The following is a 16,293-nucleotide window of genomic DNA, read 5'->3' as shown; positions in this document are numbered from 1 at the left end:
CACCTCCTGTCTCTGTTTCCTGGAGTTTTGGAGGTGAGGAGTCCAGAATGACTGGTTTCGGACCACTCCCTTTTTCTCCACTTTACATAAATGAGGCCAAGGCCATTGAAATATCTGTTTCCCTTAGAGACTTGCACGCTGGAGAGTAAGCTTCAGCAGACAGGATGGGGGTGGGAGTCCTCCACAGATGGTTTCCTGCTCTCCCATAGAACGGGGCAAGCCTGGTGTCCCGCTAGGTGACCAGTAGGCCGTTGGAGCTGGCCCTGCCCAGTCAGGGTGGGGAGGGTGTCTAGTGGGAAAGTCAGGGTGCGGCTGAACTCTGCTTTTTCCACTTCTCTGGGGCCCCACACATGCAAAGACAACTCGAGGCCTCAGAGTGGGGAGTGCATATTTTTCAAAAATACAAGTAGACAAAAACAGTCTGCCACCTCTTGCTGCCCAGTCCCCTGGCCTGAGGGTGCCCAGGAGGAACTCAAGCAGCATGATTCCAGGACCTCCTCCCTCATACCAAAGCCTAGAAGGAGAGGTTGAGGAAGCAGCAGGCACCGAGGACGCCCCAGGCCACGAGGCTCAGCACTGGAGTTGAGGGTCCCGCAGGTGTTTCCAGAGCCGGATGCTGTCCTGGGGGCTGAGGGGCCGCACCAACAGCAGGTCTCGGAGAGTGCAGGGGTCAGCAGTGCGGTCTGCTGGCCAGGCTGTGAGGAAGCCTTTGTGGGCCCTGGGCACCAGGCCCAGGGCCTGGAAACACAGGCCGGTGTAGACATCGTCGAAGGGGAAGGGTGCCACACGGGCTGCCGCCTGCAGCAGCCAGGGTGCCAGGCGCCCAGCGATGACGTAGCCACCCCCACTTGCGTAGGCTGGGTAGCCACCTTCGAAGAAGGACCCAGGCACGTAGAAGGGTCCTCCAGGCTTCCGGAGGGGCTTAGCCTGGGTAAAGACCTCACCCAGGTAGAGGCCTCGGGCCCAAGTGGGTGGCAGGGCCCGCAGGTGGTCCAGCAGGGCAGGAGTGTGCACGAAGGCATCATCCTGAGCTTGTAGGACAAAGCTCACGCCAGGGCAGTGGTGGTCCAGCCAGGCCAGCAGTAGCAGGTCCTTGAGCGTCTGGTTGAAGGGGACATCCAGGAAGTCCCAGAGCAGCAGATCGCTGTAGCGGTGGCTCTCCCAGGCCACCAAGGAGCCTAGGTCAGGCCCCCCGTCACCCACTGGAGACCCCAGCAGGAAGAGTAGCCGGATCCCGGGAGCTGGACCACCCCACGTCTCCCTCACAGCCTGCCTTTCTGCAAAACGCCCTGGTTCCGACTTGACAGCCAACAGCAGGTAGGGGACATCTGTATCTGTGCAGCTGGCCACTTGGCCACTGCCACCTCCAGGCAGCCACTGTGGGAAGCTCCGGCAGGCTGCTGAGAGCAAGAAGCGGCGGAGGTCCTCAGGGTAGGAGGTGAAGTCGGGGATCTCGGCAGCAGCAGCAGCCCCCCAAGCCCGGCAGTCCCCAGCCTCAGCACTGTCCCCACTGGGCAGGGCCCCCAACCGCCACTGCTGCTGGTTCCAGTAAGCCGAGGGCAGTGGGCCAGTCTGACCCAGACGGGCTGAGAGATTAGCTGGCAGGGTAGGCTCGGGGCTGGCTGGAGTGGGGCCCTGCGGGGTGTCCCGGGGTCCTGGGTAGGCCTTGCTAAGCTGTGACTCGGATGTCCACTCGATGTACACTTTGAGGCCCAAGAGTGTGAGCAGTGCTGACAGGCAGAGAAGGCATTTGGGGCAGCGCATGACCTGGCCCAGGGAAGGGGCGGTTGCAGGAGCTGCAAAGAAGCCATGCAGGCCTTTGGGGTGTGGAGAGGGCCCCCACAGTCCCCTCCAACCCTTGTAATGGCTTCTCACACCCAGGCCCTAAACCAGCCCTCAGCCAAGGACCTAACTCTTCCCTGTTCCTGGACCTAGGAATCCTTCCTCTAATCCCTTTTCAACACCCTCCTCTTTCCACTCTCAGCCCAACTCCTTCCACCTTCCTAGAAACCCCGGAAGTCTACCTATTTCTCACTCCATCCCAGGCACCAGGGACTCCGCTATTCCAATCCCCTCCACCCCCCAATTCGTCCCCCTCAGGGACTCAGGATCACTGGGGTCAGCTCCTTCCACCTTTATAGAAACCTAGCCTCCCTCGCCCCAACAATCCCCACCCCAGGGCCCGGGGAAGCAGGGATCTGCTCCCTCCTATTTACCTCTGGGTCCGGCTCCCGCCAGCTCCGACACCCCAGGGCCTCTGGTCCAGCCCTTCCTTGGTGCCCTCCCTTCTGTCCTAGTCCGTGCGGTGGTGGTGTCGTTGTTCTCCAGCCCAGCCCAAGCAGTCCAGAGGGGCGGGAGGGGAGGGGAGCAGGAGGCTGGGAGGGCCCCAGGGGCTGGGAGGGGCTGGGGCGGGGCTGAGGGAGGAGGGGAGGGAGGATGGGAAGGAGGAGGAGGGCAGGAGGCAGACCTGAGAGATGGGGCTGTGGCGTGTTAGGGCTGGTTTTCTGGTGAGACAGTGGGAAAGGTGCAGGGGTGGCTGCAGAGACAGACGGGGTCCCAGAGAGACCTGGGAGGGGAGAACAGGGGCCTGGGAGAGAGTGAGGCTGAGGGCCAAGCCTGAGCTTGGCTGGGTAGTGTTGGAATGGCCCAGGGATGGGCAGAGTCCTAAAGTGGCAAAGCCTGGAGGCGAGGGGCTGGCGCCTGGCCGCAAGAGGAGGTGGCGGTGAATGTGCTGAGAGGGAATGGGTTGGTCCTGCCAGATATGGGGAGGAAGGGTGTTGTGGCTGCCCAGAGTCAGGGTGGGGGTGGGGCAGGGGGCTGGTGAGGTGGAGGAGAGACAGACATTGTAGAGAAGGACATACAGCCATGGAGACCTCAGGGGCAGGCAGGGAGAAGAGAGAGGAGAGACAAGAGAGGGAGACTCAGGGAGGCAAAGAGGAGAGAGTTACAAGAAGAGAGATGGAGAGGACAGGGAAGGTGGAGAGACGCAGGAGGAGAGGGAAGTGGAGAGAGTGAGCAAGAGATCAGGGGTGGCTGGGAAGCCCCCGTGGGGGAGGGGGGTAGACTGGAAGAGAGATCTGGAGAGACTGGTGGAGGACTGTGGCAGAGAGGAGGGAGTCTGCGAACAGAAAGCCACCCTCGGAGAGGTGGGGAAGGGAGCCAGGAAGGAGCCAGAGCGGATGAGATGGACGGGGAAGGGGTGGGTGGAGGGGGAGCCAAGCCAGAGGGCAATAGAGGGTGACAGAATGGTGGCCCTGGGAGCCCTCGGAGCTGAGCTAACCCCTGCATCTCCATCCCCTTTGGTGTCTGGGCTGTCTGCCCAGCAGGACGGGAATCCGTCCCCACCCATCCCCCACTCCAGCCTGGGCTAGCCGCGCCCTGGGGCCCTGGCCCCGCCTACAGCTGCTCATTGACTCTTGGAACACTCACATCCGGCCCCCTGGGATGAGAGGGTGTTTGCCTGTGTTTACACCCCTGCCCTCCCAGGCCTCTGCTGTTGAGGCTGCATTAGCTGTCTGGGGAGGCGGGCGGGTGTGGCCTCCTCATTCCAGACCTCCTGGAACCTGAGTTGGGACTCAGGGACCCCCCACTGAGGCCAAGCTGACCCCTTCACCCCACCTGGGGTTGGGGAGGCACTGTCCAGATTGTCTCAGGAACCCCATCTGTCAGCAGCAGCTGATGATGATCTGTTGAGTGCCGATCCTCTGTCCCCGAGCCCCCCAAGTTTGAATAATAGAGCCCATGGGACCAGCTGGGGGAAGAGTGTGGAGGAAGTGGTGCATGTGAATGGAATAAAAGCTAGAGGGACTAGGGCAGGGGCTTGAGCACCCCTGGAGGGGTCTCCAAGCCCCCCTCCCAGCTCCCCATCCCCTCTGGGGCTGGGGGCGGGGGTCAAGGCCCCTTGAGGGCTTCTGGTTCATCTCAGGTTCATGTCATCTAGGGGTGCAGAGGTTTTCGACCAGGGACAACACTGCCTCTCCGGGGGGAGGTTGGAAATCTCAGAGGGTACAGTTTCGGTTGCTGTGTGCATCATTCTGGGCCCAATCAGGAAGGAGAAACCACACAGCAATTGGAACAGGGTAAGCTGAATACTGAGAATGATTCAAGAGGTGCCTTCTTGTGGAACCGAGGTGGGGGTGGATGTGTGGGTGGAACATGATCAGCCCAACCCCAAATTCCTGCCTCCCTAAGCCTTTGGATCCCCCTCTCCAGTTAACACCAGGGCAGTTCTGGCTTCTTGCCTCAGTAGCCCTAGGCCACTGCTGCGTCCAAGTTCCAGGCAGCCAACCAGGAAAGCTGTTAGAACCACTCCCGCTGCACTGGCTAACTTATTATAGCGACTCTCTAGTACGTGCCCTCGTACCAGTGAACTTGGTCCCATCTGGTGTTCCATCTGCTCACTGGTCTAAGACCTTCAGAACCCACTCCTGCATGGGTCCCCAGGTCTCTGCCATACACATATTTGCAAGTCTTGTAATTTTTTCAGGGTTTAAGCTGTTCCCTCCTGGGTCCTGGTGAGCACCTGTCCCTTGGAGCATGTTGAGATTTGACTCGAGGTATTTATGGGTCTAGTGACAGCAGGGGGTGCCTGTGATAAGTCTTAAGAATGGACACCCCGTTTCAGGGCATCTGCCTAGGTGAGGTCATCACAGGGTTTTCAAGCCCAGGAAGGCTGGTGGTCTCCTTAGATACTGGTAAGGGAGGCTCAGAGTGACTTGGGGGTTCGACATCATCTGTTACCTCTGGGTCCAATCAGATGACCCCAGGCGATAGTTTGATTGTGATGCCACTGCCTGCTGTGGATTTCTGACATCCTTTCCCATTGCCAAGAAGCTCAGCGCAGTGCTCAAGCTAACGGCAGGACCATACCAAGCCCCAAATCCCACCTTTGTGAGTCTGTCTCATGGAATACTCCAAATGCCAATGCCGTATCCATATGGATCCAATCAGGAGAGAAAAAGCACATCGTAATTTGAGCAGGAAAAATTTAATGTAAAGAATTATTGACTTTAACAGCAAACTGAAATAACGAGGATTCACCGGTAAAGTGCTTTGGAATTTATTGGAAATCCACCTTCTGGGGTGTGGTGGAGTCATTCCCAGGGAGGTGCCTCACTGGAGGCACTCCTCTATGAAACTGACTGGGAGGTGGTGCCAGGGAAGCTGCTGACCACCTGGCACCTTTGAGGAGCCAGGTGCTGGGGAAGCCACATGCACTGCAGGGACCTGAGCAAGCTCACCTGATCAGAACCAGGAAGCAAAAGCCTTTCCTTCTGTAATGCCTCTTGAGCGCCCTCTACTGACCTTACCGTGCCAGTTAGCAAAGGAAAAATATTTCAAAGGCTCAGATCAATTTTCACAGAGCTAACAAGAAAGCTGAATTTGGAGCTGCGAGTCCATAAATTGCTAGGTGGGAACACCACAGGACTTGCGATGCTACCAGCATTAAGCGAGTGTGGGCCAGGATGCTGTACCCTGTGGGAGCTGAGTCGTCCCACACAGGGAAGAACCACCCTGTAAAATGCCAGTAGCACCCCATTATCAGTCAGGGTCCCGGCAGGAAACTGTTGCACACTCAAATGAGGATAATTTGAGAAGAGTCTGTTGACAAAAGCCAAAACAAGAATTTCTGGACATAGCAGTGGGCAAAGTCGGGGGAAACCACGAGGGAGAGTGCAGCTTTCTGGGGTGACTTACAACTGAGCCCTGACCTCTCCAGGCCTGAAGAGGCAGGAGGAGGAGGTGACTGGAACTGGGAAGGAGGGGAGTGTGTGGGAAAGGCTGCCTGACAGGATGACAGGAGTGGTGATTTTCCTCCCAGGGTGCAGCCAGCACCTCCCTCAGGTGGGGGAATAAATACCATGACCTCCTGCTCTCCTTCCCCCTGAGCTGCCAGTGCCGCACCCCTCATTCCACCCCACACTGAATGAACCCAACTGAAAGCCAGAAGTATGGAGAACTGTCAGACACTCAACACAGCTCTGCTGAGATCCAGCTTGACGGGGAGGAGGCTGAGGGCTAGGCAGGGATGGACCTGGCTGTGTCCTGAGACTGTTCCTCCGGCCCCAGCTTCAGGCCCTGGGCCCAGTCAGCCCCCAGAACATTGCAGTTGGGCAGCATCTCCTCCACCAAGATCTGAGTGAGGCCCGGGTTGGACACGGCAGGGAGGTCGGAGATGTCCAGCCTGCGGAGGTTCCTGAGAGGAGGCAAGAAGGGGGGGAGGCCCGTGTGAGGATGGCATGTGTGTGTGTGTGTGTGGAGGGGGGTGTACCAGTCCCCACTTCAACACCTAGCTTCCTAAAATAAAAGCCTTCAAATGTCCAAGTACATGAAATCCACTGTTAGTTACAAATAGACACCTCTGGCTCCTACTGTTCTGCAACAGTATAAATACCATGGAGTTCTCATTAAAAAAAAAAGACGACAAACTAGGAGTCCTTCCATCCTCCCAGAGATTTCTTGCAAGTATGTGCTGATGCAGCACACAGCTTGAGGTCTGTCATGGAGGCAGGTGATACGGGGAACCACCCAGCAGTGCCCCCTCCCCACTTCCTCTCCCGTATCTGTGTTGGGTGGGAGCCCCTGCCCTGGTTTGGGGCCCAGCCTGTGCTGAGGTCTCACTGGAGGTGGTGGAGGCAGGCGAGGCCCCGTTCAGAGACTTGGGGGCAACCGGCCAGTGAGAGCTCCTGCAGTGAGCCAGCCAGCTGGTAGAGGCGGCTAAGACACCAGTCATCCACATGGGGACAACGCTGCAGCGACAGGGACTGGAGCTCCTTCAGGGCCACTGTAGGGGGAGAGAGCAGATGGCACTGAGGGCCCTTCTGGAGCCCACCACAAAAGGGAAAATGCAGAGCCTTGCCCATCTCCACTCCATCCCACCCTACCCCACTCACAGAGGTTGTCCAGGCCTTGGTAGTTGATGGCACAGCCGCTGGCATCGACAGCCTCTACAGGCACTGCCTGGAACTTGAAGAACTCAAGAGAGAAGCGGCCACGGCCATTTGGCCGCATCCACTCCTGGCCCTGAAACCTGGAATGGGAGACAGGGAATGTCAGCAGGGTACCCTGCCTCTCCCCAGGCCTCCAGCCTCTTGAGAACGCTCGCTAGCCCCGTACAATAAAATGATCGTATTGCATCTGGTGCACTTACTACATAGCAGGCCCTGGACTAAGGGCTTTACATGTCTGGTCTCATTGGATATTCTGACAATCCCATCCAAGATGGAATGTTTGGTCAATTTTACACACCTGGAAGCTGACGGCCAGAGAGATTACTAACATAAGAGAAAAGAGCTGTAATACAAGAATCCTCACAGATGGGCAAAAGCTGAGACATTTTCAGATACATCGACTGTTTCTAAGGAAGGTGCTAGAGGAAGTGCGCAAACAGTGAATTTTAATTGGAACCAAGATGTGGGGTGGATGGAGTCTACATGAATTGTTTTTTTCAAAAAAGAAGAAAAAGGGGGAAAAAACCCAAAGGGAAGGAGAAAGGAGGGGGAAAGAGGAAAGAAAAGAAACACATTTATTGAGCACATGTGCTATGCCAGGCCGTGTTCCAAGTGTTTAGATTGCAAATGTCTCTCAATCTTTACAGCAAACCCTGTAGGTTAGATACAACTACCATCCCATTCTACAGATGACAAAACTGAAGCTCAGGAACAAGCCCCAAGTCACACGTCAGTAGGGGGCAGAGAGCAGGGACTCATGGGGAAGGCTGTCTGACTGCAGAGCCCAGGGCTCAGAGAGACGCTCTACCACCCCCTCCAACCCCCTGACACCTTTGCTGTCATACTTGACTGCGCCTCCCTGCTTCAGAACGAAATAGGCGGCTGCGATGTACGGGCCGTACTGCTCCTTGACATAGGTGAAGGATCTGCCAAGAGAACAGGAGGTGAGGGTGAGGCCTGGTGAGCACCGCCCCCATCACCATGCCCGGGTGCTGCTGGGGGGTCGGAGTCCACAGCACCAGGACTGACGGACAGGCAGGCAGACACACAGACAGGCAAACTGAATCAGGCTGTAAATATTTATTGAGTGCCCATTAAGTGCTGGGCACTGAGGGACAGTGGCGACCAAGACAGATAACTGTCCCTGCCCTTGTGAAGCTATCTTACAGTGAGAACGGATAATAAACCAAGGAGTAAAAGCGAATTGCAGATAGTATCAATTCCATAATGAAAATAAAACACAGGGGCTGACGAGGAGTGGTTCCGGTCAGGGGTGGGGACTGGGGAGGCTGATTTAGTTCAGGTGTTAAGAAATGCTTCTCGGAGGAGGTGACACTTGAGCAGAGATCTGAGTGGTGAGAAGGAATACAGAGGTCAGGGCAAAGCCTGCCAGGCCAAGGGAACAGCTAGTGCAAAGGCTTGGAGGCTCAGATGAGGATGGTTGAACAAAGAGCAATAAGGATGCCATGTTGGTGGAGGTGAGGAGAGTCCTTGGCAAGGGTCTTAAAGCTCAGTAGAGGCCAGGCTTTAGGGCTTGGAGTTTCACTTTTATTCTAGTTGCAATCAGAAATCATCAGGGGGTTTTAAGCAAAGTGGTAATGTTATCTATTTTACTTTCTTTTCTTTTTTTTTTTTTTTAAGAAAGACTAGCCCTGAGCTAACATCTGTCACCAGTCTTCCTCTTTTTTGCTGAGGAAGACTGGCCCTGAGCTAACATCCATGCCCATCTTCCTCTACTTTATATGTGGGACACCCACTCCAGCACGGCTTGACAAGTGGTGTGTAGGTCCGCACCCAGGATCTGAACTGGCAAACCTTGGGTTGCCAAAGTGGAACATGCGAACTTAACTGCTGTGCCACCGGGTCAGCCCTATTTTACTTTCTGAAGAATACTTTCTTCGACTGCTTTGTAGACCCTAATAGACTGCAGGGGGCAAAAGGTGACCAGTTAGGAGATGCCTACGCTAATCCAACCATACAACGAAGGGGCTCAGACCAGGCTACAAACAATGAGGAGGTGAGAACTGGTCAAATTTACGATATTGTAGTATTTTATTGATGGACTGGATGTTGGGGCAGAGAAGAAAAGAGAGGAATCAGGGATGACTCCTTAGAATTTGGCCTGAACAACTGGGTGGGCAGTGGTGCTGTTTATTGGGATAGGGAAGGCTTAGAGGTGAGCAGACTTTCTTAGGGGGAAATCAAGGGCTTGCCATTAGCCATGTTAGGTTTGACATGCCAGCTAGACCTCTAAGAGGAGATGGTGGGCGGCAGGTTGCCTTGTGAGCTGCAGTCCTTGGGAAGGGTGTGGGCTGGAGATGAAGATGTAAGTCGGCAAGGCTGATACTGGAAGTCACAGGGCTGCCTTGGAGTGGCAAGGGTAGGATCTGGGTTCTGCCTGGCAGCAGTCTTGTAGGCCAGGGGTTCTCACCGATTTTTCTGGTGCACCTTCGACACCTGCTTTCGAAGCAGATATTCCCTCAGAGCCTGCACATCATAGAACCGGTCAGCCAGGAACTGGAGCACCGTCCTCCTCTTCCTCTGATTGCCCTCTGGGGCCACTGTCCTGCTCAGGCCACGGATGCCCCTGGGACCTCCTTTCCATATTGGGGCCACCAGGTACAGGGACTAGACAGGAGGAGAGGAGAAGAGGGGCTGAGACTGAAGCCTCCTGTGAGAGACAGGGCAGTATCCCCCTGTTCTTGCTCCACGAATCTCCCCACCACCCCCACAACGCTTTGCGGCTTACTAAATTCTCCTTTCAGAACTTCCAAATTCTGCCTTTAGGAGCACCCCAATTTCCCCACGTTTACCCAAGTTCTTCCCCTTAACCAACCCTAAATTCTCTCTTGGATTTGGTCAAATATCCTTGGTTTTCCCAAATTCTCCCCCAACCCTTATTTTTCTCTCAACATCTCTATTATCTGACCTCTTAATTTCCCATAAATTATTTCCTTAATTTTATCCATTTCTCCCTGGAGTCTTCCTTAATAAGCCATTTCTTTCCCCAAAATATAATCTTAATTTCTTTCCAAACCACCCTTAATTTACCTCTTAAAGCCGCCAAACTCTTCCTTCAATTTCCCCTCCAAAGTCTTCTCTTAGCCTGTCCCAATTTCTGTTTTTGCCCCAAATTCTCAGAATAAGTTTGCTCAAATCCTTATCTTCCCTCAAAATTCCTCTTAAGCTCCCAACCTCTTACTTTCATTTTCCCTAAATCCACTCCTTGATTTTGCCCAATTCTTCCTGAATTCTCCCCACGAATACTGCAAATCCTCTCCTTAACTTTCCCCAGGTCTTTCCCTTGGAACTCCCAAATTCACCTCTAGGTTCCTGCCCCTTCCCCCGCCATCATCCCTTTGGTTTTCCATCTAAATTCCTAACTCTCCCACGAGTTTCCCTCACCCATACCTTCCGGTCTCCTACCCTTGGAGCTCAAAGACCAGTTTCTCCGCAATCCCGCAAACCCTCTTCCGCTGCAGGTCCCACTCTCGGCCGCCCAATGACTCCCTGGGCCCCCAATCGGATCCTTCCTTCCGATTGGCTGAGGGGCCATCTTCGGAACACACTTCCTACTTCCCCATTGGTTCCTCTCCGCCAAGTCCCCGCCCCGCTCCCTCTCCAAACGTCCTCTGCGACCAGCGGCGCTACTTCCGGGCTCCTGAGGGCCACACGTGTACACTCCCAGCGCAAGGACCAGCGGAGGAGCCTCCTGCTCCTTCTCGCTTCCTGCTCCCTGGGCAGCGACAGAGTCCCTGAAGGCAGAGGTAGCAGAGCGGATTTCAATTTTGGGGACTCCAGGAGCGCCGGTCACCTACCGCCTTGGGCGCCGCCATCTTGATAGGATTACGTAACCGGAAAGGGCCGGTCTTATTCCACCCGCCTAATTCCGGCTAAGACTTCTCTTCGTACGGCCACGCCCCCTCCGTTTTCCAACCCTCCTCGTAAAGGCGCAAGCTCTTTTTACTCTTGGGTTTAGGGATTGCTGGGAGCCCTCTCCATGGGCCTTAAAATGGGACTCTGCAGGCTTTCCCTAGGGGAGGGTGTGCAGCACTTCCTGGTGGAGGAGCGACCTTCCCCCCGACTGTGCTCACAGTCCCCCTGAACTTGCTTGTTCCTTCAGCTCTCACTGGCTACCTCCGTAAAACAGGGAATGATGTGACTGAGAAAGTGACTGTCTCATTCTTTAAGCCAGGGTCAGGGAAGGGAAAGGTCGAGGGTTTTGGTGAAGTTAAACTTCAGGGCAAGAGACAGAGGTGAGCTCTCAAGACTAGTATTGTGATGTGTTCTCGATTTCAGTTTGGAGTTCAAGGCTAGATCTCAGGGTGAAGTTTCAAGGTGAAGTCTTCTGGATAGAATTATTCATTCACTCCCCAGGTATTTACTGAGCACCTACTACGTGTCAGGAACTACCCTGGGTGCTGAGGTTACCGTGGTGAACAGGACAGACCAAGTCCCTCTATCAGGGAGTTAACATTTCAGGCAGGGAGAAGATGGGTAAGAAACAAATGAATAAGCAAGATAACTTCAGATAGTGTTTGATAAGAGGCAAATAAAAACAGGCAATATAATAGGGAGTGACTAGGGGGCAGGGCCATCAGCAAAGGCTCTCTGAAGAGGTGCCAATTAAGTGGAGGTGAAGATAAGAAGGAGACAGCCATTCAAAGATCTGGGGGAAAAGTGATCCAGGCAGAGGTAACAGCCAGTGCAAAGGCCCAGAGGTGGGAACCAGCTTGCAGAGAGAGGTAGGAGACTGGGTCAGAGTGGTGGGCAGAAAGCTGACTGCTTTATTCCACTCACATGGGTGTGTTATGATCTGATCGACATTTTCTAAAGATCATCTCTGCCAGGTGGAGAACAGATCTTGGAGGGGAAGGGTGGAAGCAGGGCTGTAGCAAAGAGGCTACTGAAATAGTCTAGACAAGAGCTGAATGGGGACAGGAGCAGGGACGGGGTGATGGAAATGGTGAGAAGTGCTCAGATTATGAGTCTATTTTGAAGAGCATGCCAATAGTTCAAGAAACTGAAAGGATAGTCATGCCACTTATGGAACTGGGGAAACTGGGATTGGAGCATGTTTGGAAGAGCAGGGGTAGGCAGAATAGTGTCCCCTCCCAAAATATGTGCATCCTGATCCCTGTGAATGTGTTACATATGTGGTAAGGGGAAGATGTGATTAAGTGAAGAATCTTGAGATGGGAAAGTTACCCTGGATAATCGGGATGGGCCCAGTGTAATCACAAAGGTCCTCTTAGATGAAGGCAGGAGGGTCAGTCAGTAGGAGACGTGATGAGAGGTGCAAGAGGTTGGAGTGATGCAAGGAAGGGGCTGTGAGCCAAGGAGTGCGGGTGGCTTCCAGAAGCTGAGAAAGGCTAGGAAATGGGTTCTACCCTAGAGCCTCTAGAACCCAGCCCTGTGGACCCACTTTAGACTTCTGACCTCTAGAACTGTAAGACAATAACTTTGTGTTGTTTTAAGCCACTAAGTTTGTGACAATTTGTTACAGGAGCAGTGGGAAACTAATACAGTGTTGTAAGTCCCAACTCAGAGTTCTGTTTTGAGTATATTCACCTTGAGATGCCTGAGGCATCCAGGTGGAGATGCTGAGTAGAGGTCTGGAGCTCAGGAGGGAGGTCAAGGCTGGAGTCACAGACTTGGGAGCCATTGATATACAGATGGAATTTGAACACCCTGAGCCTGAAAGACAGATTCTAGCAGAATGAGGCCCACAGTGTGTCCCAACCTTTCCCACAGCCGGGCCAATGCTGATAGTGATAATATCTGTGGGCAAGTCTGTGGTTGGTAGAATTGGCTGTTCCCCTGTAGGACAGCAGCCTGGACACTGAGGGGTCATCCTCTTGGAAGCCACCATTGGCTGCTCAGGCACACTGGTTGGGAGGCCCTGGAGTGGCCTGAGTGGAGTAGAGGGAAGGACCAAGCAGGGGGTTAACCAGGGGCCAAATGGAGAAGAAGGCAGCAGAGGAGACTGAGGAGGGGTAGGAGGAGATGAGACCAGGCATTCAGACATCAGCACCCACAAGAGGTCAGGCCCGAGAAGAGGTAGAGTGTGACCTCTGCCAGAGGGGCTGTGGTTGGACCCTTGTGCGCAGAGTTGAGGTTAGACGTCAACAGGAAAGAAGAAACACACGAGGCTGCTGATTCTCACTGCAGAATGGACTTTGGGATGCTATCCCAGCCTCCTCCTCCCCCACCTCCGCTCTGCCCTTTCCTCCCCCCACCCCCAAGCTCCCCAGGGGACTGGGTCACTCTGGACCTTGCTACTTCCTGCTCCTGGCTGCTGTTGCTCAGAGACTATGGAGCAGTGGAGGCAGCTGAGGCAGGCTGGACTCGTGCCCCCAGGGCTAGGCCCACCTCCCCCGGCCCTGATGGCGGTCCCCCCAGCGGGGAGGGCTGATCAGACCCTCATGTCCCCAGGGTTAAACACTGAAGGTGTCTGGGACCGTCTTCTGTGGATCTGGGAAGAGCTGGTGAGTGAGAGGTTTGAAGGGGCAAGAGATGAGCGGTGGGGAGACAGAGAGAATGGATGAATGAACAAGCATGAATGGAAATAGAAGGGGCTAGAGATTGAAAGACAGACATTGACAGACAGGAATAGAGAAATAGAGAGAGAGAAAGATACAGAGAAAGAGATTGAGACAGAGACATAGAAAGAGCCGAAGACTGAGAGACAGGAATAGAGAGGGACAGAGACAGAGAGACCCAGAAAGAGAGAGAGAGATGGAAAGCTGAGATTGAGAGCAGCAGCAGAGACAGAGACTCAGATTAAATCTGAGAGACAGAGAGAGGTGGAGACAATCAAAGGCAGGAGCAGAGAAATAGAGACAGACAAAGAGACAGGGATATGGAAAGAAAGAGACAGAGACAGACAAGTGGAGACATAACAAGACAAGGAGACATAATAAGAGAAACAAAGAGACTTAAGACTCAGAGACACAGAGAGAGAGGTAGGGACAGTGAGGGACAATGAAATGGAGAGACAAAGACAGACAGAGACAGAGATCAAGAGACACTGGGAGATCAGGATGGCACTTAGGGTCCAGGGACACACTGGGGACCCCACCCAAGTGTTGCAGGCCTGGATTGTTTAGAAAAAATATTTATGACACCTTTAAAGATGGTAAGGTGATAGGTGTAGGGACCACAGCGATGGGATTTTTGCAGTAGAAGAGAGAGAGAATGGGCTCAGCTCTGAATACAGCATGGGCAAGTGGGGATTTGTAGCCAAGGAGCAACCGTCAGTGGATGGAAAATTCCTAAGAGGACACATCATGGGTAAGGGGGGATTCTGGTAAAAGGCCTAACGGGATTCTTGCTGGAGGCAGGCCATGGTGATCAGACAGCACTCCGGGGATGGTGGAGGGTGAGCAAGCTGACCAGATATGGAGGTTGATCAGATGGGGAGGATGGAGGATGCTTGCTAAAACTGGATTTTACAAGGAAGTGCACAGATGGGTCTAGGAGAAGGTTCAGGAGCCTGACTCAAGTTGGGTCAAGCAAAGAATATTGTCAGGACTTGAGCCGGGACCTGCTCCCACCCAGGTTCCGGAAGGGGGCAGCTCAACTGCTTGTCCTTTGGGGAGGGATGCCCATGACTCCCCCTTCTCACTGGTAGGGGAACCTCCGCCGAGTGGACGCCCAGCTGCTGGGCCAGCTGTGCAGCCTGGGGCTGGAGATGGGGGCACTACGGGAAGAACTGGTTGCCTTCCTGGAAGAAGAGGAGGAGAAGGAGAGCATCGAGGAAGAGGAGGAGGGCAAAGAGCCCGAGCGGAAGAAGGAGGAAGGACACCGGGGGGCCTCCCGCCCAGCCCACTGCCACCGCCTCCCTGACTTTGAGATGACCATCTGAGGCCCTGCCAATGTGCTTCCGATTGACAGGAATGAGATGCAAATTTATGCAAAGAAGAGGGGGGATGTGCAGGTCAAATCAAGTGAAATGTTGATTTGGAGCCCACATGTGTTCCTTGAACAAGTACTTTCTCTGAAGATGTCTGAGATGAGACTGAGGGGTTGGCCTGTGAGCTGTGGGCATGTTTGTGGGTGATCAGGGAGGTTTGTAGAGAAACTCTAGGTGTATTTGCAGAGGAGCCGCAGGTGTGTTGCAGAGGAGAGGTGGGTCTCTGGTGGAGATGTGGGTAGATGGCTACTGAGCACCTGAGACGTGGCTAGCCCTAATTGAGATGCTCCGTATGTGTGACATACACACCAGATTTCAAAGGCTTGGTATGATAAAGAGATCAAACATTTCAACAATCTTAAAAATTAATAACATTGAAATGATAAATATTTTGAGTATATTGGGGTAAATAAAAAGATTACTAAAATTAATTTCACCTTTTGTATTTTTAAAATTTTTTTATTGTGGTAAAATATATATAACATAAAATTTACCATTTTAACCATCTTTAAATGTCGAGTTCAGTGGTGTTGAGTACATTCACATTGTTTTGCAACCATCACCACCATCCTTCTGCAGAACTCTTTTCATCTTCAAATTGAAACTGTCCCCATTAGGCCGGCCCTGTGGCCGAGTGGTTAAGTTCACGCGCTCCTCGAGGCGGCCCAGGGTTTCACCAGTTCGGATCCTGGGCGTGGATGTGGCGCCACTCGTCAGGCCACGTTGAGGCGGTGTCCCACATGCCACAACTAGAAGGACCTGCAGCTGGGATATGCAACTATGTACCAGGGGGGATTTGGGGCAGATAAAGCAGAAAAAAAAAAAAAAGATTGGCAACAGTTGTTAGCTCAGGTGCCAATCTTTAAAAAAAAAAAAAAAGAAAAAGAAACTGTCCCCATTAAACAACGCCCCATTCCCCTCTCCCAGCACCTGGCAGCCACCATTCTACTTTCTGTCTCTATGAATCTGACTGCTCCACAAACCTCGTGTGAGTGGGGTCATGTGTTTGTCTTTTTGAGTCTGGCTTATTTCACTTAGCATAATGTCTTCAAGGTTCATCTGTGCTGCAGCATGAGTCAGAATTTCCCTCCTTTTTTGAGGCTGAGTAATAAGTCATTGCATGTACCCACCTCATTTTGTTTATCCATTAATCTATCGGTGGGTACCTGGGTTACCACCTTTGGGCTATTGTGAATGCCATTGCTATGAACAAGCGTGCAGAAATGTCTGTTCAAGTCCCTGCTTCAATTCTTTGGGTATATGCCCAGAAGTTGGATTTCTGGATCAAATGGTGATTCTATGTTTAATTTTTTGAGGAACAGCTTTGCTGTTTTCCACAGCAGCTGTACCTTTCACATCCCCACCAGCAATGCATGAACGTTTAGATTTCTCCACATCTTTGCTAACGCTTATTTTCTTTTTCTTCTT

The 16,293-nt window shown here is 53.4% G+C and overlaps 3 protein-coding genes across 4 annotated transcripts; 1 reads left to right on the top strand and 2 right to left on the bottom strand.

The window, feature by feature from the left end:
- Positions 1 to 371: 371 nt before the first annotated feature.
- On the bottom strand, positions 372 to 2,340 carry LOC124250128 (UDP-GlcNAc:betaGal beta-1,3-N-acetylglucosaminyltransferase 8). 2 transcript variants are annotated; one of them, XM_046681938.1, is made up of 2 exons: positions 2,217 to 2,340; positions 372 to 1,767 (listed from the first exon to the last, which is right to left on the bottom strand). In XM_046681938.1, exon 2 carries the CDS (start codon positions 1,762 to 1,764, stop codon positions 571 to 573), a length of 1,194 nt encoding a protein of 397 aa, XP_046537894.1. In that variant the 5' UTR covers positions 1,765 to 1,767; positions 2,217 to 2,340; the 3' UTR covers positions 372 to 570. The 2 variants fall into 2 exon arrangements, with proteins under 2 accessions (XP_046537894.1, XP_046537893.1); XM_046681937.1 differs by having other exon boundaries at positions 372 to 1,796; positions 2,217 to 2,322.
- A 2,627-nt stretch (positions 2,341 to 4,967) lies between these two features.
- Positions 4,968 to 10,811, bottom strand: LOC124251404 (distal membrane-arm assembly complex protein 2-like). The gene is made up of 6 exons (XM_046684171.1): positions 10,769 to 10,811; positions 9,382 to 9,578; positions 7,796 to 7,876; positions 6,894 to 7,030; positions 6,622 to 6,784; positions 4,968 to 6,196 (listed from the first exon to the last, which is right to left on the bottom strand). The coding sequence occupies exons 1-6, from the start codon at positions 10,784 to 10,786 to the stop codon at positions 6,019 to 6,021; spliced, it is 774 nt and encodes a 257-aa protein (XP_046540127.1). The 5' UTR covers positions 10,787 to 10,811; the 3' UTR covers positions 4,968 to 6,018.
- Positions 10,812 to 13,177: 2,366 nt separating this feature from the next.
- LOC124251296 (glutamate-rich protein 4-like) lies at positions 13,178 to 15,286 on the top strand. The gene is made up of 2 exons (XM_046683973.1): positions 13,178 to 13,438; positions 14,584 to 15,286. Exons 1-2 carry the CDS (start codon positions 13,265 to 13,267, stop codon positions 14,815 to 14,817), a joined length of 408 nt encoding a protein of 135 aa, XP_046539929.1. The 5' UTR covers positions 13,178 to 13,264; the 3' UTR covers positions 14,818 to 15,286.
- Positions 15,287 to 16,293: the final 1,007 nt, after the last annotated feature.

This window comes from Equus quagga, chromosome 13 (assembly GCF_021613505.1).
Source record: "Equus quagga isolate Etosha38 chromosome 13, UCLA_HA_Equagga_1.0, whole genome shotgun sequence".
NCBI lineage: Eukaryota > Metazoa > Chordata > Mammalia > Perissodactyla > Equidae > Equus > Equus quagga.
Note: the sequence above shows the minus strand (reverse complement) of the source record. Positions and strands in the feature narration are given on the sequence as shown.

Excerpts from the sequence above, each read along its gene's own strand:
- LOC124251404 (XM_046684171.1), bottom strand. Across the intron at positions 7,877-9,381 it reads AAGGTGCACCAGAAAAATCG|ATCCTTCACCTATGTCAAGG; the intron begins GTGAGAACCCCT and ends TTCTCTTGGCAG. Across the intron at positions 7,031-7,795 it reads AAGCAGGGAGGCGCAGTCAA|GTTTCAGGGCCAGGAGTGGA; the intron begins GTATGACAGCAA and ends CTCCCATTCCAG.
- LOC124251296 (XM_046683973.1), top strand. The coding sequence starts at position 13,265 with ATGGAGCAGTGGAGGCAGCTGAGGCAGGCTGGACTCGTGCCCCCAGGG. Across the intron at positions 13,439-14,583 it reads TGTGGATCTGGGAAGAGCTG|GGGAACCTCCGCCGAGTGGA; the intron begins GTGAGTGAGAGG and ends TCTCACTGGTAG.
- LOC124250128 (XM_046681938.1), bottom strand. The coding sequence starts at position 1,764 with ATGCGCTGCCCCAAATGCCTTCTCTGCCTGTCAGCACTGCTCACACTC.